Source organism: Centroberyx affinis, unplaced genomic scaffold (assembly GCF_046629955.1).
Source record: "Centroberyx affinis isolate AG114_WGS23_722 - 3 ecotype Tasmania unplaced genomic scaffold, CSIRO-AGI_Caff_v1 ptg001484l_1, whole genome shotgun sequence".
Classification (NCBI taxonomy): Eukaryota; Metazoa; Chordata; class Actinopteri; order Beryciformes; family Berycidae; genus Centroberyx; species Centroberyx affinis.
Window position 1 is genome coordinate 561,420 of NW_027279951.1, and position 19,814 is coordinate 581,233.

Genomic DNA, 19,814 nt, shown 5'->3' on the forward strand with positions numbered 1-19,814 from the left:
TTCAAAGGTGGCCAGCCTACAGCAGTGAGTCTGCATTCTCAACAGTGAACACGGTGAAGAACGAGTACCGCAGCCGACTCACCAATGAACACTTGCATCAGTGTCTCTGCCTGGCCATCACACCTTTTGTGCCAAAGTTCAAAGTCTTGGCAACAGACCAAAGGTGCCACTTCTCCCATTAAGCAACAGTGTTTGACACAATGTACAATAGTTCTGGACTTATTTGGACTTTGATTCTTAGGATGGTTTGATTCACCTTTGGTGGCTGGGTGTGTGAACCGGGTTTGGGGGATGGGGATAATGGGGAAATGGTGATTTGTAGCTTTAATTTAATTAAATTTTATATGTAATTTTATGTTTTATTTTATTTTATTTTATATATTTTATATAATTTTATTTTATATTATATATATTTTATACTTAATTTTATATTATTAATTTAATAATTTAATTATAATTCGTTAAAAGCTTGACTGACCTTAATAAACGGACCTTTGTCTAATTGAAAATTTTCTTTGTGGACCTTTAAGATTTGTATTTGAGTACCCCTGGTCTAGACACAAGGCCAAAGGGGATAGAGCACTCTCCATCAGGGCTCCTATACTGTGGAGCAGCCTGCTGGAGGAGCTTAGGCTCCCTTCATCACTTCAGTATTTTAAGGCATTCCTTAAAACACCTTTTTATGAACTTGTTTTCTGTTCGACTCTTAATTCTTTGTTTTTATTATTGACAAATGTTTACGCAATCTCTTGTTTTTTATGTAATGTATTTTATGTTAGTAATAATAATAATAATAATAATAATAATAATAATAATAATAATGTTTATATTACTATTATTATTATTGATTTAATTTATGGCACAAAAAGAAAGTGTGATTCATGTGACCATGACTTCTCTCTCTAGCTAGTTATTCTCAATCAGCACAGTCTATCACCCACTTTCCTAAGTCAGAGCCTCCACTCCTCCCCCTCGCCAGCCCTCTCTCTTATTTTGCCCACTTCATTTCCATTTCAGTTTTCAATTTCTATCTCTGGACACCTTTATCTGAATTATTTTAGAGAACCACTAGCTTTGTGCCACCAGGGACAATCAATTGCGAACCACTCAAAACCAGAAATTCAGTCACCCCTCCATTCTGAAGACCATTTTAATATAAGAAAAAGCCAGCTGCAAATTGCACAAGGCAAGAACAGAGATTGTTAAACTACGAGTGGCAACCAACCGGTTGGTCACAGGATGAAGGCAAAGCCGTGGTTTAGCATGTTTTCATTTTAGGTTATATGATTTAACATCCACAGCTTTAATGGTTGTTCACCTACAAAATGTAGACATATCTACACTATGTTTTTAAGAGGTACTAAGTGTGTATGTATGTGCGTCTTTTCTCTTGCAGAAAGCAGTGATAACTAATGTGTCCCCTGACATCCTGTACCTGTTCAGAGTGCAGGCAGTATGTCGGCAAGACCTGCGCAGTGATTTCAGCCAAACACTGCTGTTCAGAGGTAGTTGGTCGAAACCCTTCAGCTATCAAGCCATTGTGTATTTTTAAAGGAGAGGATCAAATTTCTCTATATCAAACACATCTTGATTTAAAAAAAATTTCTTGCTCTTCTGTTTTCCAGCTAATACAACAAGAATATTTGAAGGATCACGTATTGTGAAAACTGGGATGGTGAGTTGACCAGAAGATGGCAGCACAGATTTCCTTTTGCATATTAGAGTGACATTGACATGATTGTGTTTGGTATCCACTTTCACTCCACCTCTCTCTCCATCAGCCCACAGTGTCTCCAGCATCCTCGGCAGACATGGCTCCCATCAGCTCTGGCTCCTCCACTTGGACCTCCTCTGGCATCCCCTTCTCCTTTGTCTCCATGGCAACAGGAATGGGCCCCTCCTCTAGCGGCAGCCAGGCCACAGTGGCATCGGTGGTGACTAGCACCTTGCTGGCAGGATTGGGCTTTAGCGGTGGGGTCATCTCTTCCCTGCCCAGCTCTCTCTGGCCCACCCAGGCCCCCCAGGCCGGCCACAACCCCACCCGTCCGTCAGGCCCACCTGCAAAGTCCAGCACTGAGCCAGCGGCCCCACAGGGGTCCGACACAGACACCCCCACTGATGAGAACCAGGCGGCAAGGGACGGGGAGGGGGAGGAGGAGGAGGGGGAGAGAGAAGGAGAGCGGGAGCAGGATGAGGGGGAAGATGAGAAGAGAAAGAAGAACAAGACGGCACCTGATGATGTGGAAAAGCAACTGAATGGCACTGTGGCCAAAGAGCCCCTAATCCCCACCCCAACATCCACAGCCAAAGAGAAAGGACAAGGGAAGCCTACTGTCAAGGGCACCACAATTCCCCCAAGCACTAGGGACGACCAGTTGGTCAATGTAGAGATGAACCCCAAAGACGGCGACGCGGTCCCCACTCAGGAGCCCCGTAATGACACAGCAGAGATGCAGATTCCCCAGAGCTCTACTCTCTCCCCGAAGATCAGTGGTGAGTTTCCCTAGGCCTAGTCCTTCCTCTACTGCACATCACTAATACTGCACAATCATTATTTCAGTTTTAAACATCCATTTATAAAATGGAAACATCCAGTATGACATCCCAATAGGCCGTGTTGTCTTGTTGGCAGCTATCACACAACACAATAGGTGACTTTTCTCTGTCAGTTCATCACATCCCCTCTATAGCAGCATTATGTCAACACTACTGACATTCATGGAGCCCAATTTAGCATAACAAACAACTTGATTTTAGACAATAACTACATTGGTTTCCACCTTGCACAAAGACAAAAGCTCCAGGCTTGAGTGTCACTACAACTTAGAGGCCTGAAGGCAGAAGTAAGCCGCCTGCCAGAGGGGTTGGTGCCTTGAGGAATTCTTGTGAGCATATTCCTAAAAGGACTTCCCTTCAGGGGAGAAAACCAGGATATTTTTTCCAATGCTTTAACACATATTTCCTATTTCCTCCTCATTTGGGAAAGCCTTGATTTACCATACTGTACCATCACAATGTCACAACTGACATAGGTATGTCAGCAACTGATTAAAAACTGGCATCAGACAATCCATATCCGTGCTGTATTCAGGAATGTTAGAGACCAGGAAACGGCCTGCACAACTCAAATAAGTTAAAATGTCAAAGAATATCTGTTAGACTGGGTGCAAGGTTCAACGGATACTGAAATGACAGAAATGACCAGCATTCCAAGTGTACAGATACTGTATGTGTATAGATATGTCTTCATTTATTTTCGAAACATGGCAGTATCAACAGACAAACGCGTTTCAACCATCGTCCATAATCAGCATCTCCACGATCAGATTTTCATCAGTATCTACGTGTGTGTGATGTGTTCCAGACAGAACCAGCTTGTCCAACATAACCCGAAGCCCCCACCCCGGGATGGGCAGGATGGTGTGGATCGTCCCCCTGGTGGTGGTCTCCGCTCTCACTCTGCTCTGTCTTATAATGCTGCTGATTGTGCTGGTTTACTGGAGGTGAGAAATTGCATAAGCTCAAGACAAAGTGTGATCTACCTGATACCTAACCTCGTCCTAGAGGGCTCGTTTTGCTTATCCTACTTAACAAGTTTGGTAGAACAGTAAAATGTCATTAGGTAAATTATTACCTATGGAAATGCCTCATCCCTCCCCTCTTCTCTTATATGAGCTTAGGATTTGCTTGAAGACCCCAGACATATTAATAACATCCAATATACATTTACTCACACTCACATTTTGGGTAAAGTGATGCGCTCGCTTGCATGTCTGGAATTTCCAGCCCGTCTGCTTTGAGTGTTTAGGTGTGTCAGGATATGTGTGTGTGTGTGTGTGTGTGGCACTACCTCTATCTCAAACGATCTGGGAGGTAAAACTGCTTTCTTACCTCTTCTGTCCTACACCAACCCTATCCCCCACCTGGGTGTAGGGCAGGAGACCTGGAGGGGTCCCATCTGTGTCCTCATCTGCAGGGCTGATTTCCAGCCATGCTGCTCAGCCCCAGTAATTACACGGCCAAGCCACTGGCACATGTGGGCTGGCTAATGAGTTACAAATAGCACTGTGGACCATTTCCTCAGCCAGTCCCATGCTTTATTTACTGTATGCATTGGCTCTGCCCCCAGTTGTGTATGTTTTTGTCTGTGTATAGTATGTTTAGATGTTGTTTTCTGTTTGCTGTTGTTAATATGTAATATGTAATTATTGGAATGTGGTAGTTGTGTTTTAGCAATTCAGTTTTACACCTTTTTTGATGTGTGAGGTCCCTACAGTAGGCGTTCATGGGCCATCCACGCCCTACTGTGTCATTTTGTGGCATGTGAGCTGCTGGATAGTATAACAGTAAAAATAGCCCGATGGTCATCAGCTCCATGGAGTAAGAAATGCTATAGATTATCGGGCAACTGAAACCAGGATGATTGTTGCTGATTCAGTTGGTGGGTGAATTGATGAGAGTTGTGGTATTTGAGTAGAAGAGGAAGGACAGCTTTGGGATGTGAAAGGGCCATCACAGTTGTTGTGACAGTTCACAGACAATGGCTGCCTCCCCTGGGGGGAAGAGACCATGATGAAAGATGAAATCAACCCATTCACTCTCACTCTCTCTCTGTCTGTTCTTTCTCTGCATGGTCTTTGATAACAGTGCAGCTATTGGAGAAGTGAAAACTTATTTCTCAGCTCTCAGTTGTTTTGGTCATTAACAACTGAGCACTACATTCCATTGTAGTAATAATTGTTAATTTAATAGTATGCGATTATTGGACAATCTACTAAGGTTTAATACCTTTGTTGTCTCAGTTATTGTTTGCTTGTTTGTTTGCCATTGCAGTTAAGCCTAGGTCATGAATCTAAATATAATGCAATTAATTGGTGGAATTACAGTAATCATGCATCTGGAAGCCTCTGAGGCTCTTACGGTTGGTGAAATCTCCCAGATGTTAAACTGAGAGCACATCCCATCCTGTCTTAGTGACTCTCAGTGCTGCGGACACCAATATTGAATGGGATGTCTCAAACCAGTTTTAGGATTGATATCCATTTAGGATTGATATCCATTCAGGCAGCCTATTTCATCCCAATCCCCATTCCCCAAAAGCATGCAGCCTCTTCTTCTGGGACCCTGAGAGAGAAGCAGGGGGGGAGGTGTTGGTGTTGACAATGCTGGTTAGTTAGCCACATTACATCTGCACCCACAGGGAGTCATTAGATTAGAAGGCGGTGACGCAAACCAGGAGAGAACTCCCCCCTCCCCATTTGTTCCTTTCACCTCCACACCCCTCTCTCTCTCTCTCTCTCTCTCTCTCTCTCTCTCTCTCTCTCTCTCTCTCTCTCTCTCTCTCTCTCTCAATATCTTTTAAATAGAGTGCAGCCTCTTTCCCCTATTTCTTTTGTTCCATCTCTCTCAAACAAAGAATGACTAGTATTTGCTCCCTCCTCTGCATCAAGTACAGGTAGGACTAACCTTTATGCATTGCATTAAGTAATATGCATTGCATTTGTGAGAGGGAGGGTGGTGGTGTGGGGAAGGGGTGGAGGGGCGAGGGGGGCTGTGTGCAAGGCATTTAGGGCCTTTGAGGTTCCTTACTCCTACATACAGAGTGGCTCTACACCAGGGGTCTTTCCTTCTTAATGTTCTGCCTCTTTCTTTTTGAAAGGGCACACTGAAAAAGTAATTCAGGAGTTTGAGCTTTTGGGTAAAATATTGCTTATCATGTCAGCTTATCTTGTCAGAATTGTTGAATTTGTCCTCAAAGCGGAGCGGCGTTTCTTGAATCTTGAATACATTGCCCTGAAGGGGGGATTCTAATGTGTTAGGATTTGTTGTTTTCAGTTTGCGTAGGAGCTAAATTTGGCACTGTGCTGTTTGTCACTGTGTGCTGTTTACCTGTTCCCTGTAGTCAGCACAGACTGTTTCCAGGAGCTGCTCACTGCCAGTGACTCATATCTGGCTGAGATCAGCTGTGCTCCCAACTACTCTGGGGTTTTCATTAGCAGTTTTCTGCCACTCCCGTGTAATTCCACTCACCATTTAGATGCAAATGTCGACAGACTGGACCTGAGAACAATGTGATAACATCTTGACCAATAGAGTGTTTATTGTGGCATTATCTGTGCTGCTAATGTATGGTTTCATAGTGCTGCATTTGTCTCCCTGTGTCCCTAATAGGAGATTTTTCCAGACAGCTCACTTCTATGTGGAGGACAGCAGCTCTCCGCGGGTGGTGGCCAATGAGAGCATTCCCGTCATCCCTATACCAGGTGAGCCACATCCTGCTCCATTCACTACATTCTTGTGTTCACCAGACATATTATATTTAGTTATACTTTTATGTATTCAAGTATACCAATGATTCACTGTCAGTAGTTTCATTTTGGGTGGCTTGAGGTTGAACTTTTAAAAGAACTGTATCTTTAAGACTGAAGCTGAATAACAAAAAGTCACAAAAGGGATAAAGCACCCTGGACTTTTAAGTGATACTGCATCCAGTCATACAGGACACATCCACAAGGAACTATTGACTGTAACTTTATAAGGAGCAGGCCTACCGTCCTGTAATTATTTTCAATGTGTTAACTTCCACTGTGTTAGCTTGACGTCTTCATTTGCACAATTCCTATACATTTACATGCAAAATTACTTTGTGAGCACCTCTGTGGGAGTAATGCGACTGGCTTTTTGTTAGCCTTTAATGTTCCAAGTAGCAGCGCCATGGCAGCTAGTCAATGTCAGAGCTTTACTTTACAGAGTCATTTAAAGCACAGGGACTCTGGCTAAGACCCTTTTCAAGGCTGTGATACCTTAGTTAAAGAGTACAGCTACTGCCAGTATCGACTCCCCATCCATTCTGCTTTTATTGCTTGTCTGGCTGTCTCTCCCTTTCTTTCTTTCTGTTCCCATTTCTCCCTGCTTTACCCTCTGAGAAACAAAGTGCTTCTCACAGCACTGACATTCTTGACTGACTATGTGCTAAACTTGTGTAAAGATGGAGATGTGCCGGTAAATGTTAATACAAGTGGGCTTAACAGAACAGTGACTGTTTTTGTGGGTTCTGAATTGCATAATTATTCTTTTGTTGAACATTTGTACACATTTAAATAGTTTTAAATGAGAAATGAGAGAGAGAGAAAAAAGAGAGTGAGACTATAGGCAAAAGTCTGGATCGTGGGCAGGTGCTGTATATGTCCCACTGAGCAAAAGACGTGATTTCAACGTCGCGTCTATGCTTTAGCTCTCATATAGCCCAGGATCATTACGGCTATGTATAGACCTATTTTAGACCAAGCAGTAAATACATTATTACAATGAATAAACATCTGTAAATCCAAGCTAAGACGTAGACATCTAATAAACTTTCACTTTTCAACCCCATTTAAACTTAATTTAGCCTAGACGGCTATGGGCCATTTAGACGTGTTTTAAACGTCTAATCAACGTAAAATTGCTCAGTGGGGTGTGTGTAAAGCAGGTCTATTGTGCTATCACTGTGTCCTTAGTAGGTTTTATTCCCAGTCAAGAAAAAAGGTGCTAAGTCACCCGTAGTTCACTTTCTATTACCTAAAAACACATTTCACCCAGAACCATTTTAATGGACTGAACTGATTAGCTTCACTGATTTGTCACTCGATACAAAGGAACGACATTTTGATAAATGAACAGCTTAACAAACCCAGCATTCACCTATACCCTGTAACCACTGAAGCAAGTAGGAGCCCTATGGCCCCAGCTGTAAGGTTGTATTAGTTAAGATATTGGCCAGCATCAGTAGCCAGGACAGCTGGGCCCCCTGCGCTGTTGTCTCAGTGTGATGGTTGGTGACCAGCTCCTCATCACAGCTCCCTCATGTGTAATTTGGGGCTGATGTGGCTCATATGAAACAGATGCTACCTCCTCTAAATGCTCAAAACAGCATATATAGGCATTTGTGTCAGAGGTTAGTCTGTTAAAACCATAACTCTATGTGGTTTTCTTTTCTTTTCTTTTCTTTTCTTTTCTTTTCTTTTCTTTTCTTTTCTTTTCTTTTCTTTTCTTTTCTTTTCTTTTCTTTTCTTTTCTTTTCTTTCAATGCTGTGCCACTAAAAGGGACATCAGCAACACACATCAGCAAACCACACATTCCATTTGCCCCCTGGTCAAATTGGAATTAGAAAACCTGACAAATGACATTGGTTTCCTCTTGTGAGTTGTTGACACACCTCACACACACATTCATTCTCAAAATACATGGGGGGCTACACACAAACCCTGAACAGTACACACACACACACACACACACACACACACACACACACACACATACACTACAAGAGGCACTTTTCCTAACAGTTCTGTTTTTCTCATGTAGATGACATGGAGGCCATCCCCGTCAGGCAGTTTGTTAAACACATCATGGAGCTCTACACCAACAACCTTCATGGTTTCTCTGAGGAGTTTGAGGTACAGTGTCAACCCTGCTTACTTCACTAATGATCAGTGTTGGAGCACTACAAGTCCTGCTAGAGGTCACAACACATTAAAACTGCAGAATAAATGAAAATCTATTTGTGTGTGCTTGTGTTTTTTTCTGGGAGTTAATTAAACACTGATAGGCTACTACTACCAATACTACTACTACACAGCACATTTCCCCCTCTCTGCACCGCACGTGTTGTGTCTGCAAATGAGGTTTAGGTCTGAACATTGGTATGAGATTATTTTTATGCATGTGTTGATGTGTGTATGGTTGCTCATTTTGTTGAACAGATGGTTGAGAGAAAGAGAGATACAGAGAGGGAGAGAGGGTAAGATCAAGAGGGACAGAGGATAATTAAAGGAGGTCGAGTTGCTGGTTGGCAGGATAAGAACACATTGTCTGTGTAACCAGGTTGAGAAACCAGGCAACACTTTACCCCTAGAGGATTCACTCTAATTGGGGTCATTCAATGGGGTGTTTGTATGCATACATTATTCATATAGTGTTCCAATTCACCACAATGTAGCTGTGTGGGAAATGCAGTTTTTACTATTTTTCTACTTCTACTTTCTACCGCTACTTCTGTGGCAGCAGTGAGGTGTAGCAGGGAGAGTAGAGTAGGGAGATTGTCCTTCAGCTGGAGGTGCAGGTTCAAGCCCCGGTGGCAGTAAGCATCTGCTCTGCTGAAGTGTCCTTGACCAAGACTCTGAATCCCCACCAGCTCCAGGGGTGGAGCAAATGAAATCTGAAAATTTTTGTTCTTGTTAGGAAACACAAAAATAATTTACTAATTGCTTACTGTAATAGTTTGAGTTGAGTGAAGATAGCTTGCTTAGAGAGGGTTATTCCATTAAATCTCAACCCATCACACCAGGACCTCTTCTCTTCTTCTCTCCATCCTCCTCTGTCCCTCCCTCCCCAGGAGGTCCAGCGCTCCACAGTGGACCTGAAAATCACAGCAGAACATTCCAATCATCCTGACAACAAGCACAAAAACAGATACATCAACATTGTGGCCTGTGAGTCAACTGTTATATCACTTTACGATGTGTATTGCTACAGAATCTGATAATGTTTTTGATGAGTTCATCCTGTTAATGATGGACACAAACATGTTTATGCCTTTCCTAGATGACCACAACCGAGTGAAGTTACGAGCCCTAGCAGGGAAAGATGCCAAACATAGTGATTACATCAACGCCAACTTCGTGGATGTAAGTCTCATCAGCCACTTGACATGTTTAAGTCTTTCAAGGCTTTCTTTTGCTTTCCTTATTTGTGTCCTGGTTTGGCTCTCTCTCTCTGTGTGTGAGGTTGTGAAACATGCCTGATTCAGCTGGGTGCTGTCTTGAAATTGAAAAGGGGCTGGTATTGTGAACAGCAGGACATTATCCAGAGTCCTAAATCAATTTTATGACATGCTGAGAACTTTATTTAAGGTGTCAAAATCAGAAAACTGACAGATTTCATTTTTTGTAAATGCAGTAATTGCTTTTTGGCTACCGTTATTTTTCTTCCTTTTTAAGCAACAACAATCAGTGATCAGACCAATTATTTACTCATATATTTTAAGTTCAAACTTGATGCTCAAAAACAATGGTGGACACTGAGTTAAGAGATTGTTATTATTCTAGGGTTTTCCATAAGTTCTAATGTTTTCAATTCCTTTGGGTTAAAGCAGTGAAGTTGATGAGTGCTTCCCTTACCTAGCTATGGATTATCTCAGTTAACCAATATATCACAGGGTGCAGGTAATGGGTAAAATATTGATTGCTTCTCCACCTCTCTCCTCTTTCAGGGCTACAACCGGCCCAAAGCTTATATAGCTGCCCAGGGCCCTCTGAAGTCTACCTTTGAGGACTTTTGGAGGATGGTGTGGGAGCAGAACACCGGAATCATTGTCATGATCACCAACCTAGTAGAGAAAGGGAGAGTAGGTTCACTTCCATCCTCACAAAGCGAAAATATGAAAAGTGTTGTACAGAGGTGACCTACATTGTTGTATTTCAAAGGTGATGCGATCTAATGTTCATTGTGATTGTTGTTCCCCCTCAGAGGAAATGTGACCAATATTGGCCGACTGAGAACAGCGAGCAATACGGAAACATTGTGGTGACGCTGAAAAGCACCAAAGTGCACGCCTGCTACACACTGCGGCAGTTTCTCATACGGAACACTAAAGTTAAAAAGGTAACTGAAAGTCATAATCATGCTATACTGAACTCTAATCTGTGAGCACTCCTCAAATCTGTATTCTGAAAATCCCTTCAGGTTGTTTAGATGAGGTTTTCAGCTTTTAAACTTGACAACTTGTGTTCCATGCCGAGTGTAAGTATTGTATTTTGACTTGGCCCGCCCAAGGTCTCTTTGATTGTTTTTCTTTTTCATGTTTTCTTGAGAGTTTTCCCTTGCATGCATTGAAGGTCTAACGTTGGTGATGCCAGGTAGGTTAGGCTATGTAAGATAGGTAGGCTTGCTATTTCTTGGTAAAACTATTGTATGTCTTGTGCTTTGTTTTACTTCCTTGTGTTTGTGTTACACTGATTGTTGATAAGTTAGATCTATAAGGTTCTTTCTCTGTAAAGTCCTTTGAGACATGCCTGTGATGAAGGGCTATATAAATAAATGAACTTGAACTTGAATTTATTCTCATTTGAAGCATGTCTGCTCTTATGTTCCAGGGTCAGAAGGGAAACCCTAAAGGGAAGCTAAATGAGCGCATGGTGGTCCAGTATCACTATACTCAGTGGCCTGACATGGGTGTCCCAGAGTACACCCTCCCCGTCCTCACCTTCATTAACCGCTCCTCTGCGTCACGTACCACAGACATGGGTCCTGTCCTGGTGCACTGCAGGTACAGTACAGTAGGTCTAGGTCTAAAGTATGTTACTTGTGATTGTTAGACCCTTGTATTTGCTAGCTTGGCCAACAGCTCCCTCTATGGGCCTGCCGCGATGCTCATTGCTTTGTGCTCTGCTCTTCAGTGCAGGGGTTGGGCGGACAGGAACTTACATTGTCATTGACAGCATGCTGCAACAAATCAAGGACAAAAGCACAGTCAGCGTCCTGGATTTTCTCAAACATATCCGTACACAACGCAACTACCTAGTCCAGACAGAGGTAAGAAACTCTTAAGTCATTGTTTATGAGGGGGGACTGGATTCATTATCTGAAATTATAATTCAAAGGAGTTTCCCAATATTAAGATGGACAGTAAGTTAAGAAAACAAAACAATAACCTGATAACTTCAGGTAAAGGTCATACAGAACTTTCAGTATTTACAATGTAAGAAATGGTTGAGATACATATACAGTAAAAAAGCAGAATGAAATAGCCTTCCGACTCACTTTGTCTCTTGGTAGTCTAATTCCTGGCATTCCAATAGGTAATATACTTTATTTTTGTCACTGTATAAATTGTGTATATGTAATTGTAGAACTTGTGAGTATATAACCCGAGACATCTGTGGTGTCTCTTTCTATGAATGTCTCACTCGCTGGCTTTCTGTTTTCTCTGTCTTGTTTCCTTTTCCTCCATAGGAGCAATATGTTTTCATCCATGATGCTCTGATGGAGGCCATCCTGTGCAGAGAGACGGAGGTGCCTGCCTGGCAGCTCCATGGTTATGTCAACAGTATCCTCACACCCAGCTTGGCAGGCCGCACACGCCTGGAGACGCAGTTCAGGGTGAGTAAACCCTCTGGGAGTCGACTAGCCCAGTTAGACCAGCTCATCTCCTGTCACCATCTGTGAGCGCACCTCAAACTGAAAGTGATGCATTCTATGGATCAGAAGCTTGTTAGCAGTGTGCATGGTGGTTGTTCCGGGTGGGAATAGCCGCAGCGTCTCTGTTGTTAGCTATAATAAAGTCATGTCTGTCACCCCCACTGACTCGTTATGCAAAGCTTGATGAATGTTTCATCAAGCTCCATCTCTTTAAATCAGCAGGGGAGGCGGACTAATTGGTCCCAAATAATCTGATTTAGAGATGGGGTTTTTGATTTGTGGACTGTGGATGTCACTTCCCTTCAATGTTCACGTGCATATTATTAATGTGTGGGACTTAAGCTGAACCTCAGGTGTAAAGCAGCAATATGATAGATTGTATTTTTTATGTTTAACTTAAATTAGCAATTACTCTCGAGACAAATTTGTTCTATAAAGCCACTCTTAGCCATGTTCATTGTCTGAGCTGCCAGCCTGGTCTTTGCCCTCTCTCTCTACAGCTGCTGACTCAGTGCAACATGCGCTTTGTGGAGTGCTTCAGTGCCCAGAAAGACTGCAACAAGGAGAAGAACCGCAACTCCTCAGTGGTTCCCTGTGAGTATCCCATAATTTCTACCACAGCACACTTGCCGTGGAGTCGTCGTCTCTAATAAAGTCAGGTCAAACATGTAAGAATGAGACACGTCACTCCTCTATAACCGGACGCTATCAAACTTGTGTCACAGAAAAACTTGTTCTACAAATCAAGTCTGTTCTTTATTTAGTACTATCTAGTTGATTAAAGGAATTGAAAGTTGTACTGTTGTAAAATGTAACTATAAATTTAAATATTCACATCTTTCCCAAAATCCTTTTCTAGTATGCAAATGAATTTTGATGATGTTCCATGATAGGTGAATTTACATCTGGGATCCTCTTCTATTTGCATGGACTGCAGTGATACAGTGATGTATTGTGATAGGGTATAGCTAAATCTTCTGATGATCAAAAAACAGCAGATACTCTGACATTTTATGATGAATCGCATTGTATAAGCGGTACCTCTATGTATGTAAAATGCTAGGTTCATTAACTAGCAAGCCAAGTAGCCTAGTCATACTGTGTTCTCCATAGAAGAGATTAAGGCAGCTGATCAGTAGGGAACCAGAGAGCTGAGATGACATTCAAATAAACGGCTAATTAAAACGTTTTTGTGTTTTTTTCCTTTTTAAAATGAAAGAATACTGTGAGAACCAGGACCATGGCATTTGCTAATGCAGTATCATACATTTTCCCAGTTTGCAGAGAGTAAATTATTAAACCTGATTCATATTCCAAAATTAGAATCTATTTCCATAATCCTTTATGTTTATGATTCTATGCATTCTCTGCATCATGGCTGAAGAAATGAGGTACTTGTTGCTATAGCAACAGTGAGACTGGGTAATGATTGTTTGCATTATTAGCCAGGACATTATTATAGAGGCCTGGATTGTGATTTAAAATGTGTTCTGTATCTCTCTCTCTCCTCAGCGGAGCGAGCACGGGTGGGACTTGCTACTCTCCCCGGCATGAAAGGAACAGATTACATTAATGCGTCCTACATAATGGTACAGTGTGATGGCTTGAGTCATGCGTGTTTACGCTTGCTGATCTGCTGGGATTTAGTCAGTGATTGCACGTTTTACTGCTGAGGGACTTTTGATCTAAACGTCTGATGATCATTTCTTAGAAAATAATTATTTCTCTGTTAGCCTTCACACTCATCCATCAGTATAAGTGATCTGAGCTTGACAAAGGCTAACAGCTGACTTCTGTCATCTCAGGGTTACTACAGGAGTAATGAGTTCATCATTACCCAGCATCCTTTACCCCACACCACCACGGACTTCTGGAGGATGATTTGGGACCATAATGCTCAGATTATCGTCATGCTGCCTGACAACCAGGGCCTGGTGAGTAACCTACAGACCTAATAATGGTCGTGTAAATGTTTTCCCTTGTTCATGTTTCTCTGTTTTATTTGTCCTTTAGCTCTGTAGTGTTTTAATCTAGTGCAAAGCATATTTAGCTGAAAAGACGCACGTGCGCCTTCACACACATTCACACACAAACAAAGGAATATTGACAGCAAAACAAAAGCAATGGAACATGTAATATTTCCCCATCTCAATATTTAGGCAATTTTGTTCATTGTACCCATTTGATAGGTGCATCAGTTCAGAATATAAACAATGTACATACATGCCGTCTTGTCTTTGACATGTTGCTGTTCCTCCGTAGGCTGAGGATGAATTTGTTTACTGGCCAAGCCGGGAAGAGGCCATGAACTGTATAGCCTTTACTGTCACACTCATTAGCAAGGACAGACTGTGCCTCTCCAATGAGGAGCAGATCATCATCCACGACTTCATCCTAGAGGCCACACAGGTATCTTGCCCTCTGTCCCTGGTTACATGTACCTTTCTTAGTCTGTCATCCGTTTGATTTCTATGGCATAAAACATCACAAGTAAATAAGCACTATATTTGTTGTCAGTTGTGTGTGTTCATGCATTTGCGTGTTAACACTCCTCTCCTGTTTGTGACAGGACGACTATGTTCTGGAAGTAAGACATTTCCAGTGCCCTAAATGGCCCAACCCAGACGCTCCTCTCAGCAGCGCCTTCGAGCTCATCAGTGTCATCAAGGAGGAGGCCATGACTCGAGATGGCCCCACCATAGTGCATGATGAGTAAGTTTGTACCTCTGTTGTCACACACATGCTTGTCTGATTGAAGTGAGAACAAAGTGAAGGGTGACTCATCTGATCATATCACTGCTCAGTAGACTACTGTCTGTGTTCTCCACCACTTCACTTGCAAAAATGCTATTTTAGGTGTAATAAGGTGTTTATGCACTGCAACCTGACTGTAGTATCCCTCTCTGTGAAAATCTCTGCCTATGCACATCTTAGCTGTCAAGGACCACACCTGCTCACAATATACTTTGTATCTCTCATTTACTCTAGTGTTTCCTTTATTGAGGCAGTTGTTTGTATGTGGCAGAGGTGCTACGGATATTAAACAATCACAGTGGAGAAGATACAGTATCTCCACATCTGGCATGGCTTCCTAGGTTTAATATAGCAAAAAGAAGTGATCTGAGCACTCTGTGAGTTACACCAGGAGTAAAACAAAGAGCCCCGCCAACAACTAAGGATTTAGGAGAAGCTTTAGAGGGCAATTCAAGTGTGGTGCAATATATTATTTGAGAACAAAAGTGTAGGGAGGCAGCTGAGACCTTTTTTTCTTTTGCAGAACTGATTTTGCGTACTTCCCAACAGGTATGGAGCAGTGTCAGCGGGCATGCTGTGTGCCCTCACCACCCTGTCCCAGCAGCTGGAGAGTGAGGGGGCAGTTGACATTTATCAAGTGGCTAAGATGATCAACCTCATGAGGCCGGGAGTCTTCACTGATATAGTGAGTTATAGGAAACATGGTTATCAAATACGAAGGATCATGGATCTCCATAAATGACTTCAAGCACAAAATTGACATGCTCATGTTTTAGTCTATATGAAAGGAAGCAAATGTTAACCTGAGTCCCATTTGTTGCTTTGTCTGTGTGTGTGTGTACAGGAGCAGTACCAGTACCTTTACAAGGCCATGCTGAGCCTGGTCGGTTCCAGAGAGTGCGGGCTGAGCCCCATGTACATGGACACTAATGGGATGGTGGTGATTGCAGACGAGTCAGACCCAGCAGAGAGCATGGAGTCACTCGTCTGAGGACGTTTTCCTTAACAGGCACTTAATTTGTAAAAATCTGAGAACTTTTGTGAGGCCTTTTTTGCCAGACTCTTGGTTAAATGAATAACCTTATTACTTTTTTACACTGAAGTTTTTTGATATTTATTTTTTGTCATTTTTTTTTGTCCTAAATGTTATCCTGCTGAGCGTTTGCACCTGTTTAAGTTGTCGTGAGGAAAAAGCAGCTCTGTCCAGTTTGCACTATACTATCAGTGTTACTGCCTAAATCCACTGAGTGAAAATTTACACAGCTAAGCCCTGGCTACGCAACACATTTTGGATCTTGGACTGCCATGAGGGAAACCTGAAGCATGAAGACTAGGATGAGTTCAAGTGATCCACTCCATAAATGTCTCAAAACAAACCATCACATCGCAGCCTAGCCCAGCATGCATTTTATCACTTTGTCATCTGGTCAAACTAACTTATTTGAGGCTACCCACCAAATAGGTGAAGCTCTTATTATCTGTCTAGAGACTTTATTACTTGCATAATATTCATATATTGTCCAAATATCTCACTGCTGTCTTGTAAAATGTACTCATGGTTTCTTTTGTTGAAGTGGTGTTACAACATCTAATGTGAACATTTATTGCTTTTTACAGGGATTTATATTGTTTTGTAATATATATTATATCCTTAATAGTCAACCAATGTTTTTGAATAGTTATCCCTATTTGTCCACTGGCTTTGCGTGGATTGATATTTTTGGAGACACTAAAGCTTGCGATGAGTTGCCTGCAAGGCTCCATTCATGTTATTTTTTCAGCTTTGTCAACCTCACCTGTTAACTCATGTAATAGGTTTTGTCCGTATTCACACAATACATTATTTTATTTACTTGTAACCAAAGATGTGGTTCCAAATTGCAACACATAGGTGGTTTGTCCTGAGATCTACTACTCAATTACTCTCTCTCTACTCTCAATTAGCATTTTAAACAAATTGTCACATTTTACAGCAGTTTTCCCAGTTTCAAAAGTGTTAAATATAATAACACTGAGTTAAGTCAATTTCTGTTCTCGTAGCCTCAGGAACTCACCACAGATAATCAGCGTACATCATGTATTCCTCACATTAGTCAAATATTAAGACCTAAATCCAGACTGTATTTTTTATTTTATCTGGGCTGATATGCTGTCCCCATGTCTGCACACTTATTTCCTGGCTATAATTATAACTCCTTTTCAACCATGAAAACCCCTGTCCCTTCATTGATTTATACATACACTGTCCGCAGTGTATTCTATACTGACCACTTCTGTTTCTCTGCTTTCACCCACTTCTCTACCAAAGGGGAGATTGCCAAGTCAAGTTAAAACTCTCCAACATTTGGAGAAAAGTCCAGATTGCTGATCATTTCGCTCAATAAGAAACTTTTCTTTGCTGCAACTGTTTTTGATTTTCTTGCTTTTTATTGAATGCTAACTTGCTCACTGTTACTTTTAAAACATGAGTGCATTTTTTTTTCTAAGCCATGCACACATTTACTTCAAGAACAAACAACTTTGAATTCAATCTATTCTTTATGGTCATAGAATTTTCTATTTTCATACAAAAATTTGGTTTGTAATGTGGCCCTGTAACAGGTTGTACTTTTGTGGAAAATTTATGATCCAAGTCTCCACAGTAAATCCACAATATCCACAATCACACGTGTCCTTTTGAGGTCCATACTGGTATTTTTACCAGATTTTCCTGACATTTTCACAATGAAAAAGGTCCAGGGATCCAGTATGTTAACCTCAGTCCATTTCAGCCAGGTTGGTAGTTAGGTCTATTTTGTAACTTGAAAATGAATAATAAAATGGTTTTGTCCATTTATTATATTACATGTTTATATGATAGTATCATAGTCTTATATTGCTATGATACTGTGATATACCATATTATAGTGTAATAGTGTTATTTAATACGTAAATTGTATTGCTATACATTAAATAAAGTATGGGTTTTGATGTACTGCATCCTTGTATTATATGGAACTATTAATGTTTTCACTTAGTGGCATAATGACAAACTACAATGAAGATCCTGTTAATCCTGTCGTCGTCCGCTGTTTGTAACAGCTGTCTCCAGACATATAATATAAAGTATGTATATAACTGAGGTGGGCATGCAGTTAGTAAATATGACAGAGGAGACACATGTACAGTAATTTTATTTAGAGGCCACAGCTCTTGCATATTACAACTGTTGGCTTTCATAAGGCAAAAGCAAGAATGAATCCACCAGCTAATTCACACAGAAAACAGAAAGCGTTTGGAGAGGGTGGGAACCCACAGGCATGCAGCGATGGCTCAGAATGCAATGTACAGCATTATATATATATACAAAACAACAGTGAGACTCAAACAAATGCCAGACATCTCATTCTACACAATTACGGAACAAAGACAGACCAACTTTTTTTTTTTTTTTAAATAAAAAAGAAAATTATTTTAGCTCTTTTCTCTGTAAAAGTGCAACTCAATTAAAATAGAACCTGTTTCAAGGCCTTTAATGTTGAAATAAAAATAGAATCTCCCAAGTTATCAAAATGGAGCTATGAGAATATTGCATCTCTAGAATACCCACTCATTTAAGTTCAAGATTCCTGCTGAACCATTTCTAATTAGTAAGTGTGAGATGAGATCACATAGCATTGACACATGATAAAAATGCAAGTCTAGACCTTACTGTTGATGTTAATAACAGTGAGTAGACGAGAAGATGTTCATCTGTAACAGCAGTAAACTTAAATACAGAGGTTTATTTTAAGTTTGAAGCAGTTGGCATTCACTTAAAAACAGACAAGACAAATAAAAGGGTCCATACACTCATCATCACGACAATGTACCATTAATGAATGTAGAATACGACAAAGAAGCGCCATATAGGTTTGCATTGGACAGGGACACACCTATTAATCTCACTCAACATTGTCAAACAAATGGTACTCCATATTGCTTAGTAACACATAGAAATGAATTTAGAAATGAATGAATCAAAGATAGGTGCTATCTTTATCATGACACAGCTAAACTGTCAATCATGGTTATTTTTTCAACATTTTTATTTTCCTCAGTATAAGTACTATTTTTATAGTTAATAGTTCCTTCATAGGCATTTCGAGCTGACAAAGAGGTCCTAGAGTGGCTATCTGAGTAACAGAGTTGGTACATGCATCGGTTACCAGGCTAAAGTCAAAAGTGTGATAGGGGTTGGGTTTGGGGTTTGGGGTTTGGGGTGAAGGGAGGGGTGGGAGGTTCAGGGGAGGGGATGGAGTGTCAGTGCACGCGCTCTAGTCATCCTCTTCATCCTCCTCATCACTGTCCTTCATGGAGATGCCCTGCATGCCTCCCTCCCTCACTGAAGCAGTGGCCTCTTCCAGGGTCAGTCTGTTCCGGACCGTTTCGTACATCTTGCTGTTCAGGGTGGAGTCTAGCACACCCTGCAGGCGAAAGTCCCGGTACTTTTTCTACAGGTGGAGAGATGTATATCAGCACAGTTGACACAACATGGAGACAAAGACTTCAACAACCTCTTTGCTATTTGCTGTCTTGTGCGCCAACAAGTTACCTTTGCAATCCTGATGAGGATTTTTAGCTGGTAGACATGGAGCTGCTGGTCCATGCGTTCAGTTAGCCAGGTCCCCAGTAGGTTCATGGTGGCAGTGTACCATTGCTGAAACACACATAAACACAACACTCTCCAGCAAAACACACACTCGCACGCATACTCGAGACATAATAACACAAACTAAACCTAACCTAGACCTAAAGACACGCATATAGTACTAGACCTAAACACATATCTGACAAAAACATAAACTTTCAACCACCCCGTGTCCAGTTAAGTTCGCATTTAGGCATAATTTCAACAAAA

At 41.5% G+C, this 19,814-nt stretch overlaps 2 protein-coding genes across 11 annotated transcripts in view; one reads left to right on the forward strand and one right to left on the reverse strand.

The window, feature by feature from the left end:
- Nucleotides 1–17,893, forward strand: part of ca16b (carbonic anhydrase XVI b) — a 107,716-nt gene extending 89,823 nt beyond the window's left edge. The window contains exons 10-29 of the mRNA XM_071526966.1: nucleotides 1,397–1,505; nucleotides 1,626–1,675; nucleotides 1,782–2,493; nucleotides 3,365–3,503; nucleotides 6,172–6,263; nucleotides 8,348–8,439; nucleotides 9,378–9,474; nucleotides 9,587–9,669; nucleotides 10,254–10,388; nucleotides 10,511–10,645; nucleotides 11,137–11,309; nucleotides 11,440–11,575; nucleotides 11,996–12,142; nucleotides 12,682–12,775; nucleotides 13,694–13,770; nucleotides 13,987–14,115; nucleotides 14,444–14,590; nucleotides 14,751–14,893; nucleotides 15,485–15,620; nucleotides 15,780–17,893. Of these exons, the coding sequence (XP_071383067.1) occupies nucleotides 1,397–1,505; nucleotides 1,626–1,675; nucleotides 1,782–2,493; nucleotides 3,365–3,503; nucleotides 6,172–6,263; nucleotides 8,348–8,439; nucleotides 9,378–9,474; nucleotides 9,587–9,669; nucleotides 10,254–10,388; nucleotides 10,511–10,645; nucleotides 11,137–11,309; nucleotides 11,440–11,575; nucleotides 11,996–12,142; nucleotides 12,682–12,775; nucleotides 13,694–13,770; nucleotides 13,987–14,115; nucleotides 14,444–14,590; nucleotides 14,751–14,893; nucleotides 15,485–15,620; nucleotides 15,780–15,926 (2,973 nt within the window). The 3' untranslated portion in view covers nucleotides 15,927–17,893. The remainder of the gene's footprint in view (nucleotides 1–1,396; nucleotides 1,506–1,625; nucleotides 1,676–1,781; nucleotides 2,494–3,364; nucleotides 3,504–6,171; nucleotides 6,264–8,347; nucleotides 8,440–9,377; nucleotides 9,475–9,586; nucleotides 9,670–10,253; nucleotides 10,389–10,510; nucleotides 10,646–11,136; nucleotides 11,310–11,439; nucleotides 11,576–11,995; nucleotides 12,143–12,681; nucleotides 12,776–13,693; nucleotides 13,771–13,986; nucleotides 14,116–14,443; nucleotides 14,591–14,750; nucleotides 14,894–15,484; nucleotides 15,621–15,779) is intronic.
- Nucleotides 17,894–19,230: 1,337 nt separating this feature from the next.
- The window catches only part of cadpsb (Ca2+-dependent activator protein for secretion b), a 64,010-nt gene continuing 63,426 nt past the window's right edge, over nucleotides 19,231–19,814 (reverse strand). For all 10 annotated transcript variants that reach the window (XM_071526960.1, XM_071526957.1, XM_071526958.1 and 7 more), the window contains 2 exons: nucleotides 19,509–19,613; nucleotides 19,231–19,407 (listed from right to left, as the gene is read on the reverse strand). In XM_071526960.1, the coding sequence (XP_071383061.1) occupies nucleotides 19,231–19,407; nucleotides 19,509–19,613 (282 nt within the window). The remainder of the gene's footprint in view (nucleotides 19,408–19,508; nucleotides 19,614–19,814) is intronic.